The sequence below is a fragment of the Halichoeres trimaculatus genome, unplaced genomic scaffold, assembly GCF_033239565.1.
Source record: "Halichoeres trimaculatus isolate MK-OKI-2021-1 unplaced genomic scaffold, fHalTri1.1 fHalTri1_scaffold_22, whole genome shotgun sequence".
Taxonomy (NCBI): domain Eukaryota; kingdom Metazoa; phylum Chordata; class Actinopteri; order Labriformes; family Labridae; genus Halichoeres; species Halichoeres trimaculatus.
The window spans coordinates 6,287,924-6,315,450 of record NW_027437200.1 but is presented as its reverse complement, the minus strand read 5'-3'; the positions used below and the strand labels follow the sequence as shown (position 1 = coordinate 6,315,450).

Genomic DNA, 27,527 nt, shown 5'->3' with positions numbered 1-27,527 from the left:
AGGTCTCCAACCCACTCATCAGCATCTTGCTGGACTGAATGTCTTTCACTGGAACAGACTACTGAAAGTATATTATTATGTAAGGAAAAAAAGGGCCAGTGGATGCTGGCAAGATGAAATCAGAGTGGATGGAAACAGTTTGCTTTGCTATGGAAGAAGAAGGAGACGCTGAAACATCTTCAGGTACCTGAGCTTTGACTTAGATGAAAAAGTCAAAGTATATTCCTCATATCACTCCACTGGCATCAACTTGAGTTGGAGTATTAAACCTTTTGATTTCTGTTGTATCACAGTACTTTAGAAGCCATTAAAAAGTTATACCACAGGGATCAGACTTTAAATCAGGGAAATTTTGGACTCTCCACACTGCCAGGGAGAAGGATTACTGACGCCCTGGTCCCTCCGCTGAAAAGGCTCAGCACTAATGTTCAAACATGCTATTATTAGTTTCATTACAGCTAAATGAACCATGACTGTGCAGATTGTAAATAAGAGCCCCATTGAAAGATGATCTGGCCTGGTTTGTTTGTATAAGTGTGGTAGATTTCCGCTGTGAGGGAAGTGCAGCTTACCCAGGGAGCAGTCCAGTGTCTCTGCACCATTCCTCCGATCCTGACTGCTGGTCTCAGCGCTGCTCAGCAGGGCCTGTTTCAGTGTGATCACCCAGTCCTCCATCTCTGCTTCACTGTCTGCAGCCAGGAAATGGCTGTAGCGGTCTTGCATTTTCAGCTCAAAGCCATTACGTCGCATCTTGGGGCTCTAAGGGAAAAAGAAATACTGTTATATCCATGTACAATTTCTTTTTTAAGACGACTTTTGACACAAAAACAAAATAAGAAATGTCAATTTATGGTAAAAAGAGGATTCCTCCAGTTGAAGACAGGTCTTGTCTTGGGGCTGATTTCACCTTTGGCGACCTTGGTTTAGTTCCCCTCCCGAACGGTTGTTATTTGTTCTTCAGAGAAACTATTTTATCCACCAAAATGAATAAGAGCAGTAGTTCCCAAACGTCAGAGCTAACAAGTCAATCCAAAAATAGACAAAGAGCATAAAATCTAATAAAACCCTAAAACACCTAATCCAGCTGATTGGTAGGAAATTAGACAACCTATGTCCGCTGACACCATTTGGTCTAGTGGCAACAAAGAAAAAAAGTGAAAAACAGATCAAACATTTTCTTTCTAAGTACATTTTCGAGAAATCATTTTTTTTAATAAGTAAACTCATAAAATATATGAAATCAAACCTGATATTCTCAAGCTGTTTAAGTCATACATTTCAGAGACAAAAAATCAAGTTTGTGTAATTCTAAAGATGTACAGTTTTGATTTTTTTTTTAAAATGTGAATTTACGGCTGTTAAGAAAAAAGCAGCACACTGATCTGGAGTCAAGGCGATGGCGTTTATCCAACAATAAATTCACCACAGCGGGCGGATTGTAACATTTCTGGACTGTTCAAAGGGGGAATGTGGTACAACAAGACACAGTACATTGAGTCACTAATATAATAGAACAACTTTGTAATCTAAAAAATGTGTGATACAATAATTTTGTTAATTTATGAGTTCAATTTTGAGTTTCTTCTCAAAAATTCAAGTTCAAGTGGCTCTGACATGGCACCATAAAGGTAAACCCTAATTTTAGTTTGCATTTTTATAATAACGGATGAATATTAAAAAAAATGTAATTAAAGAAGGCATTTTATGACCCTCCACCTTTGGAACTGCATGAGTGCAAAATGTGTTTTTGATTGTCCAACACACCACACACCATGTGATCGGACTTAAATCCCACTTGCTCGATTGAGTCTCCGCGCTCAGCCCATTCATTTTCTGAATGTGCTCATCAAACTGAAAGCCTCCTGGCAGCTCCTCTGCTCAGTGCAGACCTGAATGAGGTACCAGCCTGATCCATGAGCCAGCAACTGCGGCCCCTCATAATCTGCAGGAACTGGACTTTTCAATCCAAGTCGGTGGAATGCAGTAAATCCGCCCAATCAAAGAGACCAAAAGTCCCTGGAGCGCAGCAAGACAAGTAAACACAGGGAGACTTTCACGAGGGTGAGAGTGTGAGCCAAGAAAGAAAACTTGATCGTGGCCAAAGAGCAAGATAAACGAAAAGTGTTAATTTAAATAAACAGCATGGTGTGTGGAAAGATTAAAGTTTGGTCAAACTGTGAGAAAGCAGCTACTGTTGTTGGGGTAATCTGAGACGGGGTTTCAAAGACTTAGTCCTGTGAGTATAAAACTGGGATTTTTGCATTTTTAGGTTTCTTTTTGAAGTTTGCGCTTGCTCCTGTAGTAATGACAGGTTGTAACAGCTGTTAATCCTAAACTATGGCACTTCAGCCTCTGTCAGACTAAAGGATACCAAAAGTTTGAGCAACCATTACTTATCCTTTAACTTGATTGATGTTTCCCACCTTTTGCTATTTATAATGATAACCTGTCATAAGATGTTCTGTCCAATCATAATCAAGTGTTTAATGGCGTTACTGTTTTTTCATTAGTGATTGAAGATTTAATAGAGCAGCTATTTCTGAACCAACGAGCATTTTACCTGTGATAAAAAAAATCTTTACAGCCTCTTTCTGCTTTTTTATGGTCTGAACAACAAGCTGAGGCTGTCTAAGTAGATTTAATCTGTCCTGGGCATTTGCCAGAAAAAAGATAAAGTTGCAGCCCATATCCCTCGAGGAAGTTCATCTGAACAATCCCTAATTTTTATTTTCCCAAAGACTCTTTTAGACCACATAAGGGCCCATGTTTTAATAGTACAAGCATCCTCTTCTTTGTTCTTTGGTTTCTTCCCAGCCCTCTTCACCTGCACAACATCAATGCACGAGTCCAGGTAGATGGATCCTTTGGTGTCCTTGCAGTTCTTCTCGTCTTTGTAGGAGTTGAGGATGTATGAGCCGTCAGGGAGTTGAGACAGGTAGAAGTACCTCCTTTTAAACACCTGAAATTCACAGCAAAAGAGAGTAAGTCATTAAATCGATTTTAAACAGATCCAAAAACTCAGCAGAGATATTCTTTAGCCACAAACATCTGTTATTGTGAAAATTTGAGTAACTGCGCATGTCTTACATTTCTAATCAAACAAATATTTTGCAGATGCTAAACAGCTAAAGGTCTTTATTAGATATTTTATGTGTAAATTCTTTTTTCAAAAATACAATAAGCTGTATTGATTTTTTCTGCTACCATCAACGGCTGCAAAAGTAGATGGTGTAGTTTTAATGACAGATCAGTCCATGTTTCCCTTCCTGTGTCTGTTGTGAGCCTTGTTGCTGTTGTGTCATTTGTTGCTGTTGTGGTGCGTGAATAACAGGCAGGAGCTCTGCCGGTGACTCACCCTCATGGAGACAGACAGGCTGCTGTTGATGTTGGCTTTCTGAAGCCAGCCCTGCTTCATGATGCCGCCCTTCTGGGAGCACAGAGATGATGTGTCCTGACACACATAAACAAACACAAACACAGACATTGGAAATCAATTAAGATGGACTTCATCAAACGGTTCAAAACAGGATTCAAGACTCTGTCCCAGGGTATAAAAAATAAATCCATTAACTGTTTTCTTTCTTAAGATCAGCAGGTGAAACTCCACTAGCGTCAAACAGAAGTCTTAATACACCTGCCCTGCATCTGTATTTATACGTTTACTCTTAAACTTTTTTGATATAGGTCAAAAGTCCAAACGCTTCTTATGTGTTCTCTAACACAGCATGGTGTTCATTTTGTCCAGAAAAGACTCCTTTAGAGTGAAGTACACATTGAAGTTGCATTTGGGTGTGACAAGTCACAACCAAAGCCAACTCCAAAATGTCTTGTTCATCATCCAGGTCCACAAAACAACCATCGGAGTAGTCTGTTTTCAATTTTGTGGTCGGTGTTAAAAGTCTTTGTTTTTGCAAACTAGTGTTCTCATTTCAATTAGCATCTACTTATTATTTTAAAATGGATGCTTTGTGCTAACTGAGCTAATGCTTAATTTCTTTATCTCCATCCTTTGATTCAAACTTGGTCACCTCTGGCTGATGAAATCAAACTCACCATGATGGCCTACAAACTTTAACTGGGGCTGGCCAATATTTCAAAGTGGCTTTAAAACAGTGGTCAAAAAACCAATGGGTTATATCCCTTAGCTGAATAAGTCATGGATGTAGTTTTAGTGATGTCATCCATCTGTTTCTGAAGTAGGGTTATGAAGCCAAACATCGGTGGTTGCCACAATGGAAATGCTGACTCATCCCAGCTCTAGATTGATCTGCTCTGGATAATCTAACCACAGGTACAGAGGTGGGGATGGTGGGTTTTTAGCTTCCTGGCAAACAGCTCCAACATGCATACCTGCACGTCAGGTCACCACACACCTCACAACCCATGTAGAAGTAAAGATCACACTGGCAATAAAGTCAAATTCAGAAAAAATCCTGCCCAATCGTCACTTCTGAGCCTTTATGCATGTGTGTCAGTGCCTGTGTCTTCCCCAAACCCTCTCCTCCGTCTCTGTTTGGATGTTTTGGTTGTTTCGGGACGTTTCTGGGCAGAGAGTAAGTGTAGGGGTGTTTGCATCAGCCAATCACAGCCCGCCCAGTGCGCAAGTGACTTTGCTTGTTGATTAGCTAGTGGAAGAAGCTATCTTCCACTACGCAGCTACGATAGTGGACCTAGCATGAAGCAAGAAAAAGTGGTTAAGTTATTTACCAAATGGGGGTGAAGCCTGGCTCGACTTTCACCCGCTTTTGGGCACTCGGAGAGCAGCTCAGGACACAGAGCGACACTAAGTCAGACGCTGAGTCAGGTGTACCACTCAAGAGTCTCTCCTCCCAGAAACGCGATGCTACAGGTGGTTGCTAGGCTAGTGGTGCTGAGCTAAGAGCAAGTAGCCCAGTTTGAGTTTGTGTTAACCAAAAGTAAGGAAAATTCCTGCAGATCCTACCTCTAAGACTTCAAAACAGTTTACTGCAGATCACGGGGCCACATTACAGAGGTTTACCCATTTTTTAAGTCACATGTGTGACAAAAGTAGTTGTCCTGGCTCTGTTGTCACAAAAGTACATTAGTTTAGTTTAATTTGGTTTACTGGGATCTTCATCAGCCATCACACTGCAGCAGTTGTTCTTGTTCACAGCTTTGCAGTAAGGACAGGGTGTGAATATTTAAAAATATATATTTACAAACAGTAAATGTTGCATAACACAACATAACAGCTCACGGGATGGCACAAGTAAGACAGGACGTGGGTCAACACAGGTCAGTCATTATATCCAATCACACTCTGTCAAATCCATTTCCAGCAGAACTTTTTTGGCTCTCACATTAATGGATCTTTATAACACAGCCTCAGTTGTGTCAGTGCAGCCTCTCCATCTTCTAACTATCATGGGACTGTTTATGAGCACAAACAGTCATCACAAGAGGTCTGCCTCTTAGCCAGCACCCCCACACCCACATGCACCACACACGTGTTCCAGTCCCGCTGCTCGATGATGCACTGGGTACGAGGAGATCAAATTAACTTAATGCAAACCTGGGACGTGACACACTGTATCATGGCTCTGAGTAACACAGGTTAAGACGTGTTATATGTGTGTGTGCACTGCTGAGATGAGACTAATCACATTGAAGTGACATTGTCGTCTCTCTGAGCGTCACGCCTCCTCCTTTCTCCCCAGCTCCGTCCTGTAATCTAATTGGCTGGCTGTTCTTCCTCTAGCAGCTTGCTCATACTTTCAGCTGCCAATTGCATTGTTGCCTAATCTTTATTGTCTGGGATGCATTAGCATTGATTCATATTGTGAAGGTCATGTGGGTGGATATAAAAGGTTCTGTATTGGATGTAGAAAAGCAGACGTAACAAAGTCTATGTGCACAAGTTCACTATTGTTCTTACATATTACTCTAATTACTCATGCAACAACACAGACAAGATCTGCCATCCCAGTCAGATGCATGGTCCAGTTTGAGAAGTAACACAGCTTCCAGTCCCCTCAGCACAGCAGCATTTATTTTCCTTCAATTACACCCTCCCTCCTTCTGTCTCAGTTTATCTTGCTCGAGGACCGAGGGGAGGAGGATCAATGAGGGCCTATTTATAGCTCTTAAGAGGCTGCTGCTTCCTCTGTCCTGTACTCAGTTTCTGAGGGGTCACGCTGCCGGGTGGACTGACAGGCCATAAGTCAGAGATCTTGCAGTACAGTACTTTAATACATGTCCAAGCAGGGCGTGGTTTACTCAGTTTATTCCGTTTTATGAAAACGCTCAAGTTTCTGTTTTTACTATGTTAGTTATTTGCAATATAAAGGTAGCACAAAAATAAGAAACTTTTGTATGGTCAATTTTTTAGTAACAATGCCGATTGGCAATAAATCTTGAGTTGTAGCAAAGCTTGTCCACTCCCTTTCAAATGGTGTCACATTTGTGAGGAACATTTATTTAAGGAAAGAGCAGCAGAGCTGAGTTTGAAGGTTGGGCCGATGAAAAATTTGCAAAATCTTCTCTGCCAATGCCAAACAGCTTAGTCTACTGTGAGCTCTTGTTTGGTGGACTGGATGAGTGGAGTTGTTATCTATTTAACAAACAGACTCATGTTTGTTAAATAGATAAAAGGACACAAAAAAGGTCCATGCAAGAAGAAAGGTGTTTGGCATTGGCAGAAAAGATTTGGCAAATTTGGGGTTGGCGCAACCCACGAACTCAGCTCTGCTGCTCTATTCTTAAATACATGTTCCTCACAAGTGTGGCACCATCTCAAAGGTAAATAAACAGGCTTTCCAAAGACATTAAATGTATTGCCATAAAGCATTATTAAACCAAACAAAGGTTTCCTTTCTTATTATGATGTATGCGGATCAAATTTCAGTTTTTGGTTTTTCCAGCTGCCTGCACTCAATCAAGTGATCTGACCCTCTATTACAGTTTGTCTCCTCCCTCTTGAGGATGAATGTGACAAAGCCTTTTGAAAGGTAGGTTTAGTTGAAATTTAGCTGCAACTAACAGTTATTTTTTATGTTGACTAATCTAATTATTTTTTGATTAATTGCAATAAATCAGCATCATATTTTGGATCCCTGTTTTACCTTGCCGACGGAAGTATGAACATGCATGTTTCAGGCATTTGTGCAATGGTGCTGTCATGGAAGGAAAGTTTGACATTACACAGTTTTCGACGTGTTTCGCCATTTTTTTTTTCTTTTTTTCTGCTTCAAAAACCTATTTCAGACACAAACGGCTGACGTCAGGGAGACCATGTCTATCAAAATATACGGTCTATGGTTTATATGGGCCGGTGTTTGATTTACAAATGACAAAAACAGTAATGTGACCCATCAAAGTTTCAATTCCTACAGTGACATATTTTTAGAGCTGACTTAATCGAGTTATTCGGCTAAATGTTACAGCCCTAACAAAAAGTACCATGAAGCTGAGACTCAGTAGAAATACATTGGGAAGCATAACATTGGGTTATGTTATGAAATGAAAAAATTGCTTTGATTACTTTGCAAACACATCAAGATGGAAAACTTAAGTACTGCTTTAGATTTAAACACTCAGTTGTGTGTTTATGATGTAAACATCCACCCAGAGAAAAGAGGTTCACCTCTTGGGGTCACGAACCATAATTCCAGAAAAGCTAGCTATTACTCCCACAAGCATTTATCATCATCAGACCATATGATGGGTTCGAAAATGGTACATCTGCAAAAGCCTTGTAAAATGTATATATGGTATATTGTAATGGCGCTATCTGTCCTCAAGAAACCAAGTGAGATGGCAGATGTCTTGTCCTCATAGCAGAGATCAATGCTCATCACCGTGAAATAACGGCACTTACCTCATCTTTGGCGTCTTCATCGATCTCAAACACGTGAGCTGGCAGCTTGTCTGTCTTCAGGCCTTTGCTTTGGAAAGACAGAGGAAGACAGTCATCAGTGCAATAAATCAGCCTCTATTTACAGCGCTGTCCCTGTGGTGAGCTCTGCTTTCTCTCCACAGCTGAACTGTTTATGATGCAGGCAACACATGACTGTATGAGCGATATAACCCCTGATATTTGTTGGTTTTCAAGTCTTGAGCCATTTTCTTTTAAGCCCAATCATACACAATCTTTTTAAGGATTTTGTCAAACTCATCTACTCATAACTACATCCGTTTTAATATGGTTCAAAACATCTGGGCTGCACCTGCTGCTGTAAATGGGAATCTGGCTGAGCTTGCAGTGCAGTTATATCAATTTGTGGGCAGTGCTCGCTCTGTCAAGATTTGGTTAATGTCAGCATCAAGCAGAGCCATGTGAGCAGAGGAAAGCTCTTGTACATATTTTCCATCAAATAACCAGAGTGTTGCTTTGCACAAACTCCAATCTTTATCTGTTTAATTTTCCACATATCCAGATGTCCTCATCGTCCTTACCTTGGCAGCATGCGGAAGTCACCAGAGTAAGCCTCATATTTGTAGTTGATGACATGCCAATCGGTGTTGTACATCTTGATGCACTGCCAAAAAGAGAGCTGGATTAGAAGCAGCAGCAGAGACATAAGTATAATAAGCATGCAGACACAGAAAGTTACCTAACCAAGCACACAGCCGATTCCTCTGACTGCGGCTTACGCAAGAGGACAGAGATGCTCTCAGCTCTTTAATCTCTTATTTATGAACCCAGAATAAGTAGCAGCAGAATCTTGGGTTTGGTTCCCCTGCAGGTGTTTTCATTACTTTCTATTTTACAAGCAGAAATCCTCCATTAGACCAACTGAAAGGATGGTTGTTTAGAAATGCTGAGTAAGCTTTGGTGTGCTTTAACAGGCCCTAAGAAAGGTGTTTGTGTGCTGCATCATAGTCACAAGAGCTGGCTGTGGAACACAAGTTTAAAAAGCCAGAGAGAGAAGCAGTGTGTGTTCACATCACGCCAGAAGAGCTGGTTTTCAAATGTTCGTTTACAGCTACCCTGGGATCTCTGTGTTTCTTTACGAGCTTCAAGTGACAGCTTCCAGCTGAACGCCAAGACCGCTGGAGTGGAGACATCCAGAAGTCATGCTGAATCTTTGCTTACTGCTGCATTTATTGTTTGCTTCTGAGAAGATCTGATATCAACTTGAACAACCTTTTTACTTCAACAGTGTTTTATTTTTAGACACACTGACACATCATGGCTATAAAAGAGTGTTTGACACAAAGTGGGGCCAAGTCGCTCTCATGTGACGGCATGGTTAGAGTACCTCTTTGGCAAACAGACTCCTGGCTTCCCGCTCAGCGTTTTGAGGCACGGAGGGAACAACAGTCCTCCTCTGTCGGGAGATTTGAGACTCCTGTACACACACACATACACAAAAAAAACTGATTCACGTTGAATTTTGGCAGCTCTTCTTTCTTTGTCTTTATGTCATCAAAAAGCAACTCAGCAGGAAATACTAAAGAGAGAGAAAGTGAGGAAGAGAAAACACTTGGGCTAAAAAGGAAACAGATGACAGTTAACAGAAGAAACAGACATGAAGCGAGACCTGCCTCTGAACAAAACCACATGTGCTGGAAGTAGCACCAGTAACCTGTCTGGAGTCTTTTTGACCACAGGATCCATAAATAACTGAGCCTAGCGTGTTGGGGACGAACAGTGATTAATGATTGGAAATCTCTCTTTAAACAGTGATATTTTACAGATCTTTGTTCCTGTGTGAATCAGACAAAAAGCTGCTGGTTTGGCTGCTTGCATGGAGGTCTGAGAGCAGGTGTCATCTTTTTTTGCCTTTGACATTAAGAGTAGGGGTGGAGGAAAAATCACTGTATCGAAGAACCAGGGCTTTTTGTTTGATGATTTTGAATCGTGATTTTTTTTTTTTTTAAGTTTTTTTTTTCTTTAATGGGGCTGTGAGGAGTTTAAAAGTGATCTTAAAAGACTCTCTTCTAGATATATGCCTGATCGTAATCCACACTTTAAAATGAGATTATCAACGCCAATTTTGCTGGTTACATGTTTTTTTAAATTGCTACTTTTTAGCTTCCCAATTGGGTCGACCAGGGCTGGATTGGTTTACAGCACGTCTAGGTCTCTATGACAACACCAAGCCAGCCACCAAAAAGCTAAGTAGCAAGAGGAGAGATCTGTGTTTTTCTCTCCTAAAAACAATTTCTGTGATTAATTTAATAGTGATGGTGGACACAGGAGCCTAACAGTCAGACAGAAAAAGGACAGAAGAGCAGAAGAAAGATAAACGTGACTCCGGGCCAGAAGGTGGCGAGGGAGTGCAACTAAAACATCTCCTCTTCATAGCATCTTTAAATTTCAGTCCTTCATTTTACTCTTTGTTTATCAGGTGGGATGAAATTAAGTTAAGATGTCAGATCCCCTGATTAAATCCTAAAATCTGACTTACAGGTGATGTGCATTTTTTCGAAAAATATGGCTCCTGTAGGCATCATCATCATCATCATCATCTAACTTTTTCACATGGTATGGGGTTAAAAAAGTGAACTGAAAATTCCAGAAATCGCAAATATGGAAGAAATTGACACCGCAAAAATCATAAAAGAATCAAATCATGACAAAAGCATATTGTCCCAGCCCTCATTGGGGGGTCAGAAAAAAACACTGAATCCTCTTTTTTGTGCAAAATGTGTCCTTTACAGGCTGTAATCTTAAACTTTTGATCAGCTGATTAACAGCTTATTTCACAATTACTTACTTAATTTTTCTTGTCTCACTCCCATTTCTTCATTTTGCATTTTAAAACTCCACTTACAACCTTTAAGATCCAACAGTGCAGAATGTCAATTTGTGCAATATTTTTCACTTGTTTTAAAATTTTGAACAAGTTTCAGCTGTCCAATCACAGAGCATGATGCTCTCTGCTATAAGTTGCAGCAGGAGTCAAGCCTCAGTTTATATAACATGCCTCCTCATCAGTGCTGCACAGGAGCAACGATTCCCACATTTCCGACAAAAAATAATATTGTTTTGGTAAATAAAGTCCGGTTGTGTACTAAAAATGAAGTAAAAACTTATTCTAGCTTAATAACAGAACATTATCTTCACCATAGTGCTCTCTGGTACGTTGCCTAGAATAAATGACTGTGAAAATTGAGGCTGATACAGACATTTTAAAACACTGATTGCACTGACGGCTGAAAGTGATGCTGATGTTTTATGCCATGTGATTTTTTATCTGAAATAATTGGCATAAGATATATTTGAATTTTTACTAGTAGCCTCTTTTTTTCTAACTGTTTCATGAACATATCTTACAAACAGTCATTTATTGCTGTCAGAGACACTTTGATACTCTCACAATGTCAATATTTTCTTTTAACATTTCCAACCACTAAACAAATGAAAGCCGGTGTAAGTTTTTGGCTGATACAGATGCTCAGTCGACATATTTTACAATTTTAAATCTTTTTTTTTTTTTTTTAATCTTTTTTTTCAATTTAAATCCTTAATTTTAGTCTTTGTTTATAAGTTGGGCTGGATAAATTTTGACATTTAAGATCTCTTGAATAAATACCAGGAACTGACTGTAATGGTTTTTAGAAAACATGTCTCCTCATATAGGCTGTAGACATCATTGTCATCATTCAACCTTTTCATATGGTCAGGTGTTAAAAAGGCAAATTAAATAAAGAAAATACTGAAAATGTCAAAGAATCGCAATCAGGACTCTGACCCTAGTATTTCTCCTGTAATACCATAAAACACTGTGGGGAGGCCACAGGCTGGCAGATCAGCTCCCCAGCTCCCTGTCGTTTCATTTTACCCAGTGGAGAAGGATGACCTGGGTGAGTGCCAGTCCTGGAGGACACAGAGGGAACTGATGAGAAAACTCACCGAGACATCGTCAACAGGGCACAGCAGCAGGTCTCGGTGGGGGTCACTGTGAATCTGGGCCTTTCTCTGAAACACCACGGCCTCATAGTCCAGAGGTTCAATGATTTTTGGCTGCTCCTGAGGGGAAAGAGGGAAAGGACACAAATAAATATTAGCTAAACAAAGTAATTTGATCAGATAGATTTATTTTAACCATAAGGCTTCACATGCTATCAATATTCAAAGATCAGAGCACTTTCAGGGTGCACAGGAACAGTTATTCAGAAAACTGGGTGATTAATTGAAGGACAGAAAACAACAAGAGGACTCTGACAAAGAGGGCGTCAGATGATAAATAACAGTGTTTGTGATAAATCAATGGAAAGTTTTAGATTGTGTGCTTTATAAGAAATGATGTAACACTGAAACATATCACCCAACACGCTGCAGTTCTAGCTAAATCTAACTTCCTGTTTTGAGTTTCATAGAGAAGTAAACCACATAAAATCAGCCCCCACACTACAGGCTAAAACTTAGCCCCCAGCAACTAGGTCAAGATGTGATCACAAGTACAAACCCAAACCCTCTGAAACATTCTGAATTAAGTCCAAGAAAGTGCCGTTTAAAGTCTGAGCTAAGCAGTAAGATGGTGATGAATAGCTTAACCAATAAGCTGAGCAATGCTGAGCTCGTATGGCGCAGAGAGAAACAGGGTTTGATCGGCCTCCGTGCTACATAACTTAGTGACTGAGACTGTGGGAAATAAGAGCAGGGGAGAGGGACTGAAAACCATGACTGTGCCCTACAGCTGGGAGAGTATGAGTCAGCCATGTTCCTCTTTCTACTCTGTTACATTTCCATTTAGGAGATGATATATACAGTTTTTGTTTTCCTCAGTTAGAATGATGGCTTCAACAGCAGAAACAGTCATGCTAGAGTCTGACATTTTCCATCCCCTGAGGCCAAGGTCAACAAAAGTTATACAAATATAGTTCTTATGTGCTTACATTAGCCAAGATTGATATTTCAGCTCTTGAACTGCTCCTGCAACTTGAGGCTTGATGTGGTGGAGCCGACAGGAAATATCCTAGCCATAATTACGTTACATTACTAACAAATACTAATAAATACTGAGGAAGAGACTTAATCTCACATTTTTAGTTTTGCTACTTAATGTCATAAAGTCAGTGTTTTGATTTATTTCTAATTCTAATTCATAATAGCATTGATACTAGAGATGGGTATCTTTCACATTTGAAATGATACAGTGCAGGCTCCCAGTGCCTGGCAATTGGTATCGGTACTCAACGGTACCAATTTTCAGCACCTTTGTGTGTGTTTATGGTAAAAAAAAAATAAATTGTTTATTAATAAAATTTCTAATTTTTTTTAATATAACATATTTATTATTTTATATATAAACTTGCAATGATGTGTTCATGTCCAGCATGGAAAATCGCCTACTCTTCTACTCCCTCACGGTCACAAGGATGTGTTTAGGTACCTAAACATGGTACCATACTAACAGAATTTGGTCGGTACCTATAAAAATACCTGATTTGGTACCCATCCCAAATTGACACATTGCATAGACCTTTGATGGGTAAGAGTCAAAAGCTTGGTGTCTTCCAAGCAGTCCCGTTTAGATCAGTACGGTAGGCGGCGTGTAAGTCGGATGCTGATAGCCGCATCACTCGAGCACTCAGTCACTTTCAAGACGATGTCAATTAAGTCCATAAGGGTTCAGGGTTTAGGGGAGATGTTGGCTGAATCTCAATGTCCCCCATAAACCCTGAGTCTTAACTGACTTAGTTGAGATCAGCTGGAAAGTAGTAGAGTTCATGAGTCTGCAAGGGCTCAATGGAATGGCCTTAAGCAAATCAAAGCAGGAGCCATATTGGGTTGATGACGAGCTTAAAGCCTCCCCACGACACCAATAGGGTTACCTGTTAGTTAGGTGAGCTGTGGCTCTGGTTGCTCAAACTCGTGATCTTAATATCATCAAAACTGCTGAATCAGGAATAAATTCACCTCCCAAACATTGTGTCATTAGCAAAGTTAGCTGTTTCTGCTGTAAAAACCACCTTTTTGGCTTGGAGTATTTGTGGTTTCCAGTACTTTCAGGGTTAGCCTCAAGCAGAAACTCAACAAACTGCAGTTTTTAGCGCTTCTGCAGTGCCTCATATTCCCAGACCTGAGGTTGCTTCTTGGTCGCGACACATTTGAGCTTTGAAGCAACTTCTACTGCCTTCCAAGGTCATTTTAGTACACCGTGCATACCTTCAGAAGACAACATCAAAAATCATTCTGGTTTTTAACAGTATGGCTCTGTAGTAGAAGGGTCCACGGCCTATGTGCACATCAAACATACGGGACCATTACTTTTGACGTACTATTATGGGACGGCCCGTTTGGCTGCAGCATTAACTGAATACACAACTGTAAATAATCGCCCAGTTATTGAATGACACCATAAAAGCAACGCAGGTGCAGATAGCATCATAATTCAAGGGAACCTCCTGGAAAACCTGTATCCAACAAATTGGAATTGTACATCCCTCTCAAGTATAAACAGCAATAACATGGCAAGCGGTAATGGTGACATTGAGAGAAGACCGAGAAAAACATTTTCAGTGAAAGAAACTGATATTTTATCACAAAAGTAAAGAATGAACAAACAGCTGTTATCAGATAGTCAATCAGATACAAACAGAGAGAACGGGAACAGTAGCATGAAGATCTTGAACAGAGTAAATGTGTTTGTTGTTCACAAGCGCACAGTAGAGGACCTCAAAAATAAAATAAGCAATATGAAAGCTGCTTTTCGGCACAAGCAACGCAGCGATGCCCCAGAAACTTAATAGATAACTCTAGAAGCAGCTGTTTGATGAACTCCAACATTTCACCACACACATCTTGGAATGACCCAGACGCATTAAAGTGAGGGGCAAAGCAGATCTGTAAAACTGACAGCAGCTTGGTTTTCAAAGGTTTACAAAGTGTTGCTAAAAAAGAGACAACGGGAAATGGGAATGTGGCCATGGCTGACTTTGTTGATGAGTTGCTAAGTGCACATTTTTAATAGCACAATAATATTTTTCTGTTTAAAGTTTCATGCACTATTTTCAATGGAATTCTTGACTTCAATTGTTCAATCAATTCATCAAACCCTCAACTTTGAGGTGAGCATGTGGTATCTTTGAAAATTCAGACTCTTCACAATACGTCAAACTAATTCTGTCTGAACTTGTTCAGCGAGGATGAAGAGGGTTAAAGTTTCCATCTCTAAAATCTTGGAGTTTCAGCCACTAATGGCAAGCAGTGTTCTCCCTTTCCATGTTCTCTGACCAATAATACGGCCCATGAAATATGTCGGTTACACGCTCATGTTCTCTGCAGATTTTTCCACAAGACCCCAACTTTCTTAGTTGTCTACATGGACCCCGAGTTGAGCTTTTTTGGGCCATGATTGAAAAAAAAAACAACTGAAAGCAACTTTTAAAACGTGACAAGTAGGATTTGCCAAGTGCTCCAAGTTTGGTATGACCCCTGTAATCTTTTTCACACAAAGAGAAGCTACTGCAGAAACCTGAGCAGCACCAAAACACCTACAAGTCTGTTGAAAGCATTACACATGACTGATCTGCTCTGTTTCCTGTCATGTGCAACATGCTGAACCGCAGCGCTGCAAGTCAGAGGGAGGCAGAGTCGACAGCAACGCTGATCATGTTACAGAGGAAAGGAAGGAGGGGAGGCAGTAAAGACAGAGGGAGGACAGAGAAAGACTTCTGCTTTTATAGGAGAGAAAGAAGCTGAAGAATCACAAACAGGCAGCTGTGAAGCCACAGTGCCACTGGTTGAGAAACACAACAAGATGTTAAAACTCTGCAAGACGTTGCCTGACACTTGGGTGTAACTGCATAGAGACAATCGCCCTTACTGCTCCCATTCATTTTAACACTTTGTCCTGAGCTTTCAATCCAGCAGGAGAACACTCAAACACCAATGACAGTACAAAAGCTTTGGAGACTTTGATGATGCTGCAGACACCATTTAGATGTCTGTGCTCATAAAAGACAGGCACGTTTGATACATCAGGCATGAGCTGATGGGTTTTATCATGCTGGCCCAGGACGCTTACACTCACACTCAATGGTTGAATGCAAACACTCGGGCATTCAAGTCTCACATACAGTATGAAGTAGCTCCTCTGTCCCACAGCTGACCCCAGTAAGTGCTCCAGTCTGTGTGTAGATGAACACAGTGGCTCATAAAGGGACAAGCAGAGACTCTAAATTTAGTCTTCTGTCCCCACACACTGTCTGCTCCATAAAATGCATTAATGTGCATTTATTTTAAACTAGAGACTAGATGGATACAACACCTGATCCCAGTCTGAGTATTTGAATCAGATTAACAACTCTTCCTAATCATGAAAAGCCTAATCACCCACACCTATCTTTACAAAGTAAAGTTTGTATCTAAGCTTCAACTCACCAAACCTTACCAAAACATTAACGGCTCCAAAAGTTGACTGAGTTTTAGAGTTAAACATGTTCAGGCTTTATGCTGAAATCCTGAGGTTAAATTCAATATAGGGCTGCACTATGTTGGAAAAAACTGACATTACGATTTTTGGGGGGGTTGCGATATATATTGCGATATATATTGTGATATTAACAAAAAATCACCAGATGACTTGAATAGCTCTGTTTTGGAAAAATTTGGTTGACTCACAATGACACCATTGTATTCCTATAATACCCTTAAATCCAGGCTAAGGGGGTTTGTCTGTGAATGATGAAGATTGCTGGATATGAAAGGGATCCAGGAGGCCATGTCTCTGTACAAAGTAGAATAGGTTTCAATTTCAGTTGCTTTTTTTTCCATTTCTCCAAAAAATGGGGGAAATGCGATGGTCACATCACATGCGTGATGTGACTATTGCGCATGCGCATATTGCGATGGCGATGTTCAAAGCAATATATTGTGCAGGCCTAATTCAATACCTTTTTAGGACTTTTTTTAAAACTTTTCAAAAAGTCTCAAGACCTTATCGTGACTTTAAGCTGTTGTCAGCAACCGATCTTTGACAGTCTTAGTTTGCATTTTAACATAAATGAGGTAAACTGAGAAGAAATAAAGCTTAAAGGAAAAAATGAAACTAAAGGCAGATTAATTGACGTTCCCATTCCCACAAAAAGTAACAGCAGTTATTTCAGGCCAACTTGCAGAAAAAAAAACGAGAATTTATTTCATCATTGTCAAAATTTAGGACATGTGCTTGAGATTGTGTTATTTGTATTCTATCAGTGTTACATACGAACAGCTACTAAACTCCTGTACAAACTGAGTTTGTTGTCGCATTAGCCTACAGATATGCTGGGTTGCTAGCGCTATGTATATCCCGCGCCTCACATAATTAAAACTTTGCTTGTTGTCACGTCTCAAACAACAGCGCTACGTGACTGTATTGATAAATAACTTAGCTTGTCGCGTTGTATCCAGTTAAAAAAATGATTTAAACAAAGAAAATTTGTTCCAACACAACTGAGATCAGGGGAAAGCTGGGGGAAGCTTTCTCTAAATCGTAAGAATCCAAGATCCCAGGTCATCAAAAGTCAGAGACATTTTCTCAGGAGGCTTGAGAAACTCTTATGATTTAGAAATATTTTGAGATGCTGAAGCTTTTTCCAGATCCTCACGCTGGTCTGTGATGAGTGTGGCGAGCAGAATGATCGCCCAATCACCAGGTGTGGTTATTTTTGAAGGTTCAGACCCTGAAAACATTTTCCAACCAGATGGACTATTTCCCTGGCAGATTTATGGAACTGTGTGTCTGGCGTGTCAGATAAGTTTGTAACAGTCGCAAGGAGGAAAATAAATATTCATGGATACATTTGGAGTCAAACCTTGAATACCAATAAAATGTAATACCTCATAACATTAGGATTAAGAATTTTTAATACTTTTTAAGGGCCTTAATTTTCCCACAATTGATTTATCAACTTTTAATATTTTTTAAGACCCGGCGGACACCCTGATGTTAGATTAGGGATGAACAATTAATCAAACTGAAACCAACATCGCAATGTAATAGAAAGTAATTTTCAAATCCCAAAGGCTGCAATTGAAATAAACTAATTGCATTATCGAGACTAGATTACTTTCCAAAAGCGTTCAGCCCTATGTTTAATACAAATATCCTGTACCCTCCACTATCTATTCACAGCACCATTTGATGCAACTGGAGCTCTCAGATTCACTCAAAGATGAATCAGCTGGATTATTTTGGAAAAGGATGTGTCCACGGACCGCAAAGTGGAGAGACACAAGTTGCACATTTCTCTCAGCTAAAAGCATCCAGACATTTCTGCTAAGCGTGGCCACATTTTGGCAAAAGTTGCAAAGCTGTGGCATGTATTTTTTGGTGGCTGCAACGCGACCACCAGAGCTTTAGAAAAACCATGCTGGTCACAGGAGACTGTGAAACACAGCCTGTCCCAAGTTGTTTTTCTTTCTTTTTTTATTGTTTTATATAAATTGAATGCCTTTAAATTATATTCACAAGAAATATTTGGAAGAATAAACACAAAAGGAAGAAACTGGAGGAAAGGATGAAGGACAATTAGAAGAAAAAGATAACAAGAAAAAAGGAGGAGGAGAAGGAAGTGGAAGAGGAAGAAGAAAAAAAAATAACATATCTGAAAAATAAACAAAGGGACAAAAGGCAAAGCATTCTTGTCACTAAAACTGAAAGTTCTTACAGATGACCTGAAAGATGATGTGCTCACATCTTCTATTGTGAAAAGACCACTTGTTTACCTTCCTGTTATGTTTTAAGAAGCTAATAATTCACTCAAACTGTGACCCTCCCCAATGACAGTTTAATCTTTCACTGTGCCTCCCAAATTCACCATCAACAGGACCATATATGGACGTACTATAGGGCTTCCTTCTGTGCCCAGTGTTGTAGCAGCAGGACTTCATGGCTGGGGTACATGTCAGCCAGACTCAGTGGGACAGTGGGCGACATGTCAGCTGACTACAGACTGAAGTGCTGAGTCCTCTGAGCAACACGTGGAACCTGATGAATCTGTGCCCAATCAGTTATATGACATCAACAACAAGAAAAGTCTTTTATGTTCTAACTCAGGTTTGTCTGTTATATCCTGTCAACAGTTCAGCCTGTTTTCACATACTTAAGACTTCATATATCAACGGCTTGTGTTCGTTTGTTTCTTTATAGCCTTACTGACATGAGAGGACTCAAATCACACATGCAGCAGATATGTGATTTGTCCTGATTGGTGAAGCACAGGTAAAACCATGACACAAACAACAGTCTGCTCACCAGCTAAACAAAGGGGTGCAAGGGGATAAAAACTATAACAGGAAGTCATCTTTACTCATTAGTTAAGTTTTTAGAATTAACTTGTGATACTACAGGATAATCAAATGAAGCTTTTTTAGAATTTTGATTTTGATTTACCCTTCTAAAACATGCAACCCCTGAATTTAGGAAGGAAACATTACTAGAATGTTTTTGTGAATGTTTTCAAATGTTACCCATACAGCTAAAGGTGATACTAGGGATGGGTACCTTTCATATTTGGAAAGATAAGGTACCGGTTAGGGCTGAACTAAGTGCTTTGTTCCTTTCTCTGATTTTCAAGGTATTTAATGATAATTATATTACACATCTACAAGGTTTGAAGATAAACCAATCCATCAATATTCTGCTGTGATTGTTATAGTTAAATAAAGATTTTATTTGTATCAACTAATCTAATCACATCTTAACATGTAGACCTGGCCTACAGGATAGAATTGTTACAGTATCCTCTGTCGTGTTGGTCTTACTATAGAACGGTTTATTGATTGTGTTTAGTAAATAATGCAGAAGATAAACCACATGCTTAATCACAATCGCAATACTGGTCCAAAAAAAATCGCAATTAGATAATTTTCAAAATCATTCAGCCCTAGCACCAATGCCCGATACCTGGCAATCGATACCGGTACTCAACGGTACCAATTTTCTGTACTTTTGTGTGTTAATGTGTTAAAAAATATCAATTTGTTTAACAATAAAATACATATTTTTTTCACTTTAACATATTTATTCTTCAATATATAAACTTTTAATGCTGTGTTCATGTCCAGCATGGAAAATCACCTTCTCTTCCACTCTCTCATAGTCACAAGGATACATTTAGGTACCTAAACATGGTACCTTTTGACTTTACATGAAGCGTACCCGGTACTTTTGACAGAATTTGGTCAGTACCTGTAAAAGTACCTGATTTGGTATCCATCCCTATGTGTTACCCTACTTTGAACAATGTTTACATTTTGCCAGGGATGTAAGCCAGGAGACACTTCGGAAACAAAAAAGTTACATGTCTCGTATCTGAGAAAATACGTTAAAATGTGACATAATACATCCACAGTGGTACAGTGGTTCTGTCTCCAGGTTCTCACATTAAAGCTTGGTTGGAGCCTCTTGGTGCGGAGTTTGCATGCTTTCTGCACATGCATGAGTTCTCCTAGGTACTCTGGTTTCTAAAAACATGCTTTGTAGGTTAATTAGTGACTCAAAACTGACAGAGGGAAAGGCTCCAGCAGAATGGAAAAGAACAGTTATTCCTACAGTTTAGAGCAACAGCCAATATTATCATACAGGACAAAGAAAAGCTTCTGTTTGGTGGTGAAAAAAGTGGTCTGGGAGTCTGTAAGGTATCAAGTCTCAAAATAAAAGCACGTCTTTCAAACAAGGGATGCTCCATTTGAGAAAATCATGGCAATGTCCAAAATAACATTTTAGCCATAGTCATATTTAGTCACACCCACCACAACAAAGTGCTGTGTTCAAATATTGTTATGGAGCTTTATAACTGAGCATTCTAAAAAATCACCTGGCTGCGCTAGGTGCTTGATTCTGCTTGGTTATAACCTCATAACAATAGTAATCAATGACCATCGGATAACTTAGCAACATGTTACAAACCTAAAGCTGGGAGTTGTGGGATAAAGTCTTTAAGGGCTTTACTGAAAAGATACTTTCAGGTTCTGAACCGTTTCCTCCTTTGAGTTCCTTCTGGGAAACATGAAAAACATTTCACTTGAAAAGAGAGGGCACAGAAAAGAAAGACAGCAGAAATAATCAAGAGTGACTCTGTGGAGAGATGAGGAAGTCAAGAATGAACACACAAACACAGTCACAGAGGAAGCATGGTCACCACATGCCAAAGGGAATCCCCATGTGAGAGGAACGCAGGTCATGAAACCTCCACAAAACAGCGCTTGTTCTCAGTTACCAAGCCAACCATTTAATCCAGAAAATGAGCAGCCAGAACCTGCAACTCTTTCACGCAGAAACACACTTCTCACACGTGGCTGACTAAAGACACAAACACACTCCCAACTCTGTTGTGGAAATCAAAACCCTGTCACATGATTGTAATCTGTTAGCGTCACACTGCTAAAGATGATCATCATAAGACTGAAGCGTAATCCCAGGGGAACAAGAGGTTATGTCTTGTACAAACTTATCCAGTCTCTACACTGCCAAGGATGTATGACTGATGTGTTTGTGGGTGCCACATAATTACAGTCTACCTAACATATGGTTTTAATTTTGCTCAAAAGAGCGAAATACATTAGACAGACAACACATCCCCGCACATTTAAAAAAAAAAAAAAAAGATGTCCCATCTTTGACACACTGACATGTTAATAAGTTAACACACACATACACAAATGCTGTATCAGCAGGATCCTAAAGCCAGTGCTCCTAATCTCCTCATTATGGCAGTCTATTCCCAGCCACTATTCATTCAAATCAAGGAAAATCAAACCATTAGAAAATATTTGACTCTGCATGGCAGCCATAAGCAATAAACATCATTTCTAAGAACATAAACCTGCCATCTTTTGTACAATGTGGCTGTTTCCAGCAGGAATAAAGAGGCACACAGACAGCTCCAAGGCAGTGACGGGGAAGCCATGCTGCAGCTGTCCAACTGGCACAGCTCCTCATCCGCCAGCACACAAAAGGAGCCGCAAAGCACTGAAAAACCATGTGTTCGCCTGGACAATGTCATTCTATCCTATGAGGCTAGGCATTCATCAAACCAAACACATGTGTAGCTACAAAAAACATTTTCTTTTAACATAACATTTACAAAAAAAAATCAACACTGGTGCGATAAAATTTTCTGAGTAATAAAGACAGTGAGAGCTTTGTGTTAATATAGGGTTAGAAAAGCGCAGAGGCTGGAAAGAGGAGATAAATAAAGGAGCTACTTGGAAAAAAATTAAGACTTATAAAAGAGAAAAAGAAAGGAGGACAATATAAAAAGGAGACAAGAGGCTCAGTTCCTCAATGGCAAGGGAGTTAGCAGGCTAACCGGTTAGTTGCAGTACCCTTGTATGGTATAGATCAACAGAAAGCGAACAGACGCGCGACTCAATCCTTTCCCATTCATGTTGTATTACAAGCGGCAGATTCGCTTCGTGAAGACGACTAACGGGCGCGAACCGAGCCGGCGGCGCGACTTTTTTTTTTTTGCCTTATCCTATTACTGTGCCATTCTCATTCATTTTCTAGATAATTGTAGTAAATTTAGCAGTTAACTGCCCTTGTTGCAAGGTTTGGAAATGAGATACTGCATCTTCATTCATGCAATCAAGGGAAAAGCATGGCTTGACGTCGGACATGAGTTTGGGCGAACTAGACGCGTGTAATGTGTCCGCACGGTAAGCTAAAATGACCGCTTTGCTCACCACAAGGTCCACGGGGGTCCTCACAGCCTCCGACACGCTCTGTCTCACTTCCGCAGCCGTCCCGGGTTTGCTTAACCTCTTTGTGAATTTTCGCACCTCAGACATGGTGCTCCTCGTTTGTAAATCCACTTTGTGTGTCCCAGTGTGTATGTGAGCATGCCGCAGCACCGGACGGAGCAGCAGCACTGTTGTGTGTGTGTGTGTGTGTGTGACAGCCAGATGTGGGTTGTGTGTTGAAGGAGAACCAGGCAGCGGTGAGCGTCGCGAGGCGGGGCTGCTGGTGCTGCTGATGGTGAGAGGAGAGCAGAGAGGGTTTGACAGCGCGAGAGGTCTCACTCCTGCCTAGTTCCGTTTCAGGTCACTGAGCAGACCTAAACAAAGATCGCCTATGCTAAGAAGACGACGGAGTGGGCGTTAACCAGACAGGGTCAATTACAAACTAGTCTTAAAGGGATCTTACATTTTCTATATTCAAGAATATTAATTTACTTTAATTTATATCAATGGATATTATTGTTTCTTTAGTCATACATAGACAAATTTACTCCCAAGTGATTTTTTTAAAGTTAAATGAACAGTTAGACATTAAACGTGAACAGTGGCATAAATGTGCAAGCTTATTTAAACAACGCATGAAGAAGTTGTAATTAAAACAAAAACAACAACAATACAAACCTAATTGTGGTAAAAAAATTATCTTGTGTGATGAATTTAAACTACAAACAAAAACCTGTAAAACACCTTTCAGAAACATCATCACACAATCATTTCTAAACCCTGAAAACTATTTTCTATTATTTAGTGTTTTACAAGGAACAAGCATTATTTTCAAATCCAAGGAATAAATAAATCAAAACAAACGTTTGCTGCTAAGGACATGGCTGTATGAAAATGCTGCCACAGATGATTGTGTGCTGCCCTCTTGTGGCTCATGCTACAAAATGTAGGAAACAACCCTGACTGTCTTCTCAACAAAAATCTCAAGACACCAAATTATTTGATAACTTTAATTATTTTCACAATATCAGTGCAATTTCACTGCATTTGTCGCACACATTACAGAATACACTACTTACAGAATCCAGAAGTTGGATGAAAAAATAATTGGGAATGATAATGATACATCATATATAGAATACGGGAGAAGAGAAAAACTACAAGTCTTGATCTTTGAATCCTGTAGAAAAATAGAAAACACTATGAAATTGAGTTTATTCAATATTTTAAGATAACTGCTGTAATGGGACCACTCACATAACCTCCTCAATGCTGGCAGCGCTGCATGTTATTGCTTCACTTGGTACTGTACTGGGTGAACTCTTTCAGAGCCCAGTTTTTCATTTCTATCTCCTGCCTTAATCTGCAGTACTCCTCAGCCAGTGTCTCAAACTCTTTACCCAAGATCTTAAAAGAGGCAAGTTTCAACTCAATGGACTGTTTTTCCACCTGGCAGGCTTTCAGCTCAGACACCAGCATTTCTCTGAAATTGACACACAACAATTAGAGACAATCATTACATTTCTATTTGGAGAATTACAAGCAAACAGAAGTCTGTGTTCTACATTCAGTTAGCTGGTGTAACATTTTCAGAACACTGGGTGGAGTTATATTACCATATACATAGTAAGTACATGAAAAGGGGAATGGGACGACAGCTGGACAAAAGCCTCTCACCTTATTTTTCTGTGAGCAGATACTGAATCCGTTGTGTACGTGTCAAGTTGAATTTCCACCATCTCAGTCCTTGGAGAAAGCAGTGGCAATGTAGGTTAAAACAGCCTGTTCTGATGAGCTACATTATACTTCTGAGTAAACCCTTTTGACTACAAGCACTATTAAATTTAATTTGTAAAAATGTTATTAAACAAGAAAATGATTGACAATCCCTTACTTTATTTTCTGTGAGACTAACTCGAGTTTTCCCTCAAAGTAGTCCAATTTCTTCCTGTCCAAATCTGTCTGGATCCTCAGCCTGTGATCCAAGACGAGAGTCTGGAGAAGCTGGATACATTTAATCAGCTCCTGGACAAAGGTCAAGGAAAGGAAAGATTTGTGAAATAAGTGACTGCTTTTACACATAATAATAATCACTGTAATAATAATAATAATAATAATAATAATAATAATAATAATAATAATAATAATAATAATAATAATAATAACAATAATAATACGCTTTATTAGTGGGACCCTTTCATGACACTCAAGGTGTCACAAAGCTTCCCCTTAGAAAAATTAAGAAACTTGCGGAGTGTAAGTCTCACAGAGAGGTAGAGTTGCATCTGTCTCTGCAGTAGAACCGTGTTCTCCCGGCATGTTTCCTTCACGCTCTGTGCTCTTTTCTTCTCCTTGTCCAACTGAGCCCGCAGGTGAGATAACTTAATGGTCTTCAGACCCTCACTCTCGTTCTCTAAGTGGGACAGGACATGAAGTTGTATAGAAACCAAGGTGGATGACAGCTTGAATTGTTAGCAAAAAAAAAATCAGCATTTCAATTCTGTACCCCATTCAGGCTGATAGTAGGTGAGTAGGCTCAAGCACTTTTTCTTCAGATGTTTCTCCAGCTCAAGGGGAAGACCCTGTTTCATTCTTTTTACATTCTAGTAAAGATAATTATAGCATTGTTGTTAAACAGAAGACAAGACACATGTCTACAAACTTAAGTGCAAAATTATTTATAAATTCAGTGTTTGATCCCACAATGTCTCACCTTCTCTGGTGGCATTAACTCCATGACCTGTTGGGAAGTTAGACCCAGAACAGAGGGCTGATCCTGGTTGGTGTTACTGCTGGGATCCAGCCGTCTGATGCACTGAGACACCAGCAGACACTTCTCCATTGTCTCATAGAACTGCAAAAAGAGAGACACACGACATAGTCGGAGTCATAAATCAGCGCATATATTTCATCCTAAGCAGAAGACTGATGGACACATGTAAATTAATTTCTCACTCACAGCTATTGGTGCATTTTTCAAATTTGAAACAGTAAAATTTGGAATAACTTTACCATGTTCTGGTCAGGGGGGACAGTGACATGGTGCTTTCTGATGCAGTGATCCTGGATCATCTCCTGCAGCCCTTTGTAAAGGCTCTCAGAGCGCAGCCAGTGACTCCTCTGGTTTAGTAGTTTCTGTTCGGCCTGGAAAAAAATAAGATCTGGTTGGATCTTAATAGTTCAAAAACTACAGCAAATTCAGGGCTGTGCATGAAGGGAGGATTATTTCTCTGTGATGCACTTCTCTTTTTAACCAGTAGAGGTCGATGACTCATCGGGGAGTATATGAAATAAAAACCGACAGCGCATATCAAGTCAACTTGTAGCCGAGTTTCTAATACATCACCTGTCTACACATGGCAAGAATGGCGTGTCTATTGCAAAATGAACAGAGCTTTGGGTGATACCTTGTCCAGCTCTGTTTTCAGTGGAACAGTGAGTCCAGTTTGGTCCACATGTTGGGACAAGGTAGCCAAGAGTTTACAGAATTGAGGGTTCTGGGTAAGATCATCTTCTGAAATGTCGCAAAGAGGGAATGAAGCAAGAACTGTAAGGAGAAAAGCAGAAACAGAACATTTTAAGCTATTTATGAACCGAATCATTGCTACGAAATCAGACACCCCTCTTTCAACCTGGCTAAAATGATAATGAAGCTTTCTAAGTATCGAGATCGTTACAAAAGTCGTATCTAACTCATTTTATGAAGGTCTAACACAGAAATGTCCATTTCTATCGCAGTGACGTCGATACAATAAGCAGAAAACGCTGAAAACCTTGTTTCATTACCCTGTTGATGCAAGCCATCGCCTTTTCCAAGCGATGAAAGGACTGTCGACTCGGAGCCAGCGGACATTGTCATCTTTATGTTGTACTTAGATCAAACAGAACCGTTTTGTTTTCGGTTTTGCTATGTTTTTTTCTTACTTCAGCATGCAATAGATCCCAAACAAACCCCGTACTTCCTGACTTAAGTTGCGCGCTTCTTCGGAGAGCATTCTTATTGGCTGATTCACTTGTGAGGTCACCACGCAGCGTTAGGTCTGCCTCCTACGAGAACTGCACATGGCTCGCGAGATACATGACGAGAGCACAACAGCATCGATAGTATTCTGTTAATCTACCAGGGAGACAATTGCAAACTTTAAAATGAATATATACTTAAAATAAAACATGAACGGGTTTTCATTTTGCTTTTCCAAACTTAACTGTGTGTGACAAATCTGTCACATAAATGATATGGTAAAGGAAGTCACTGAACCCTTCACTGTTAATCATGATGTTCCATGTTGAATTACATTTTTTTTTTTAGCAAGAAGTACTGGTTAAAGGTTAACTGGGAGACTCTGCCTAGATTATGGTGCAGCTGACAATTAATTGCATGATTAGACAGTGAAAAGTTATCAAGTGGCCATGTGCTTTCACAACATCTACACCAGGAGGGTAAATATAGGGTAAAATATAATTCGTCCAATAGCACCCTGCATGTATCAGCCTGATTCTGGCTCTGAATGTCAAGGTCCCCTGTGGTCTGAATCATCATCAAAGCTTTGCTTTTTCTACCAAACTGCATTATCTCTGCCTTTTATGACATGGACAGTGAAGTGCAAACTGCAAGGCCAGGCATTCATCTTCAGCTGTGCACCTCAAACGAGATTGTAGCAGCTCTCTGAAGAGGGAGGCTTCACAGATCTCCTCTATGATTGTCTCAATATCGTGTCAAAGATAAAATGTACAGAGAGACAGTTACACATAACCAAATGTTTATGTACAATACCTTGTGTTGACCATCAGCACACAGCTAGGCATGGAGGTAAAAGAACAACAAGGAGAGTGTGATCGTTTCCTCCTGTTTGAGAATGTGACAAAAAAGGAAGGGAATGTGGCCTGAAGATTAAAATGTGGACTCACACTACACCCAGATTAAATTTATCATTCTAATTCA

The 27,527-nt window shown here is 39.9% G+C and overlaps 2 protein-coding genes across 5 annotated transcripts in view; both read right to left on the bottom strand.

Annotated features, from left to right (window-relative positions):
- The window catches only part of dock11 (dedicator of cytokinesis 11), a 108,296-nt gene extending 85,357 nt beyond the window's left edge, over positions 1 to 22,939 (bottom strand). For all 3 annotated transcript variants that reach the window (XM_074699245.1, XM_074699243.1, XM_074699244.1), the window contains exons 1-8: positions 22,589 to 22,939; positions 11,822 to 11,938; positions 9,222 to 9,311; positions 8,416 to 8,498; positions 7,838 to 7,904; positions 3,356 to 3,451; positions 2,825 to 2,959; positions 573 to 759 (exon numbers count right to left, since the gene is read on the bottom strand). In XM_074699245.1, the coding sequence (XP_074555346.1) occupies positions 573 to 759; positions 2,825 to 2,959; positions 3,356 to 3,451; positions 7,838 to 7,904; positions 8,416 to 8,498; positions 9,222 to 9,311; positions 11,822 to 11,938; positions 22,589 to 22,693 (880 nt within the window). In that variant the 5' untranslated portion in view covers positions 22,694 to 22,939. The remainder of the gene's footprint in view (positions 1 to 572; positions 760 to 2,824; positions 2,960 to 3,355; positions 3,452 to 7,837; positions 7,905 to 8,415; positions 8,499 to 9,221; positions 9,312 to 11,821; positions 11,939 to 22,588) is intronic.
- A 683-nt stretch (positions 22,940 to 23,622) lies between these two features.
- haus4 (HAUS augmin-like complex, subunit 4) lies at positions 23,623 to 26,575 on the bottom strand. Of its 2 annotated transcripts, XM_074662026.1 has the most exons (10): positions 26,372 to 26,575; positions 25,993 to 26,132; positions 25,598 to 25,729; positions 25,299 to 25,439; positions 25,092 to 25,188; positions 24,853 to 24,998; positions 24,480 to 24,610; positions 24,263 to 24,331; positions 23,843 to 24,068; positions 23,623 to 23,765 (listed from the first exon to the last, which is right to left on the bottom strand). In XM_074662026.1, the coding sequence occupies exons 1-9, from the start codon at positions 26,442 to 26,444 to the stop codon at positions 23,882 to 23,884; spliced, it is 1,116 nt and encodes a 371-aa protein (XP_074518127.1). In that variant the 5' UTR covers positions 26,445 to 26,575; the 3' UTR covers positions 23,623 to 23,765; positions 23,843 to 23,881. The 2 variants fall into 2 exon arrangements, with proteins under 2 accessions (XP_074518127.1, XP_074518125.1); XM_074662024.1 differs by having other exon boundaries at positions 23,623 to 24,068.
- Between the last annotated feature and the right edge of the window lie 952 nt (positions 26,576 to 27,527).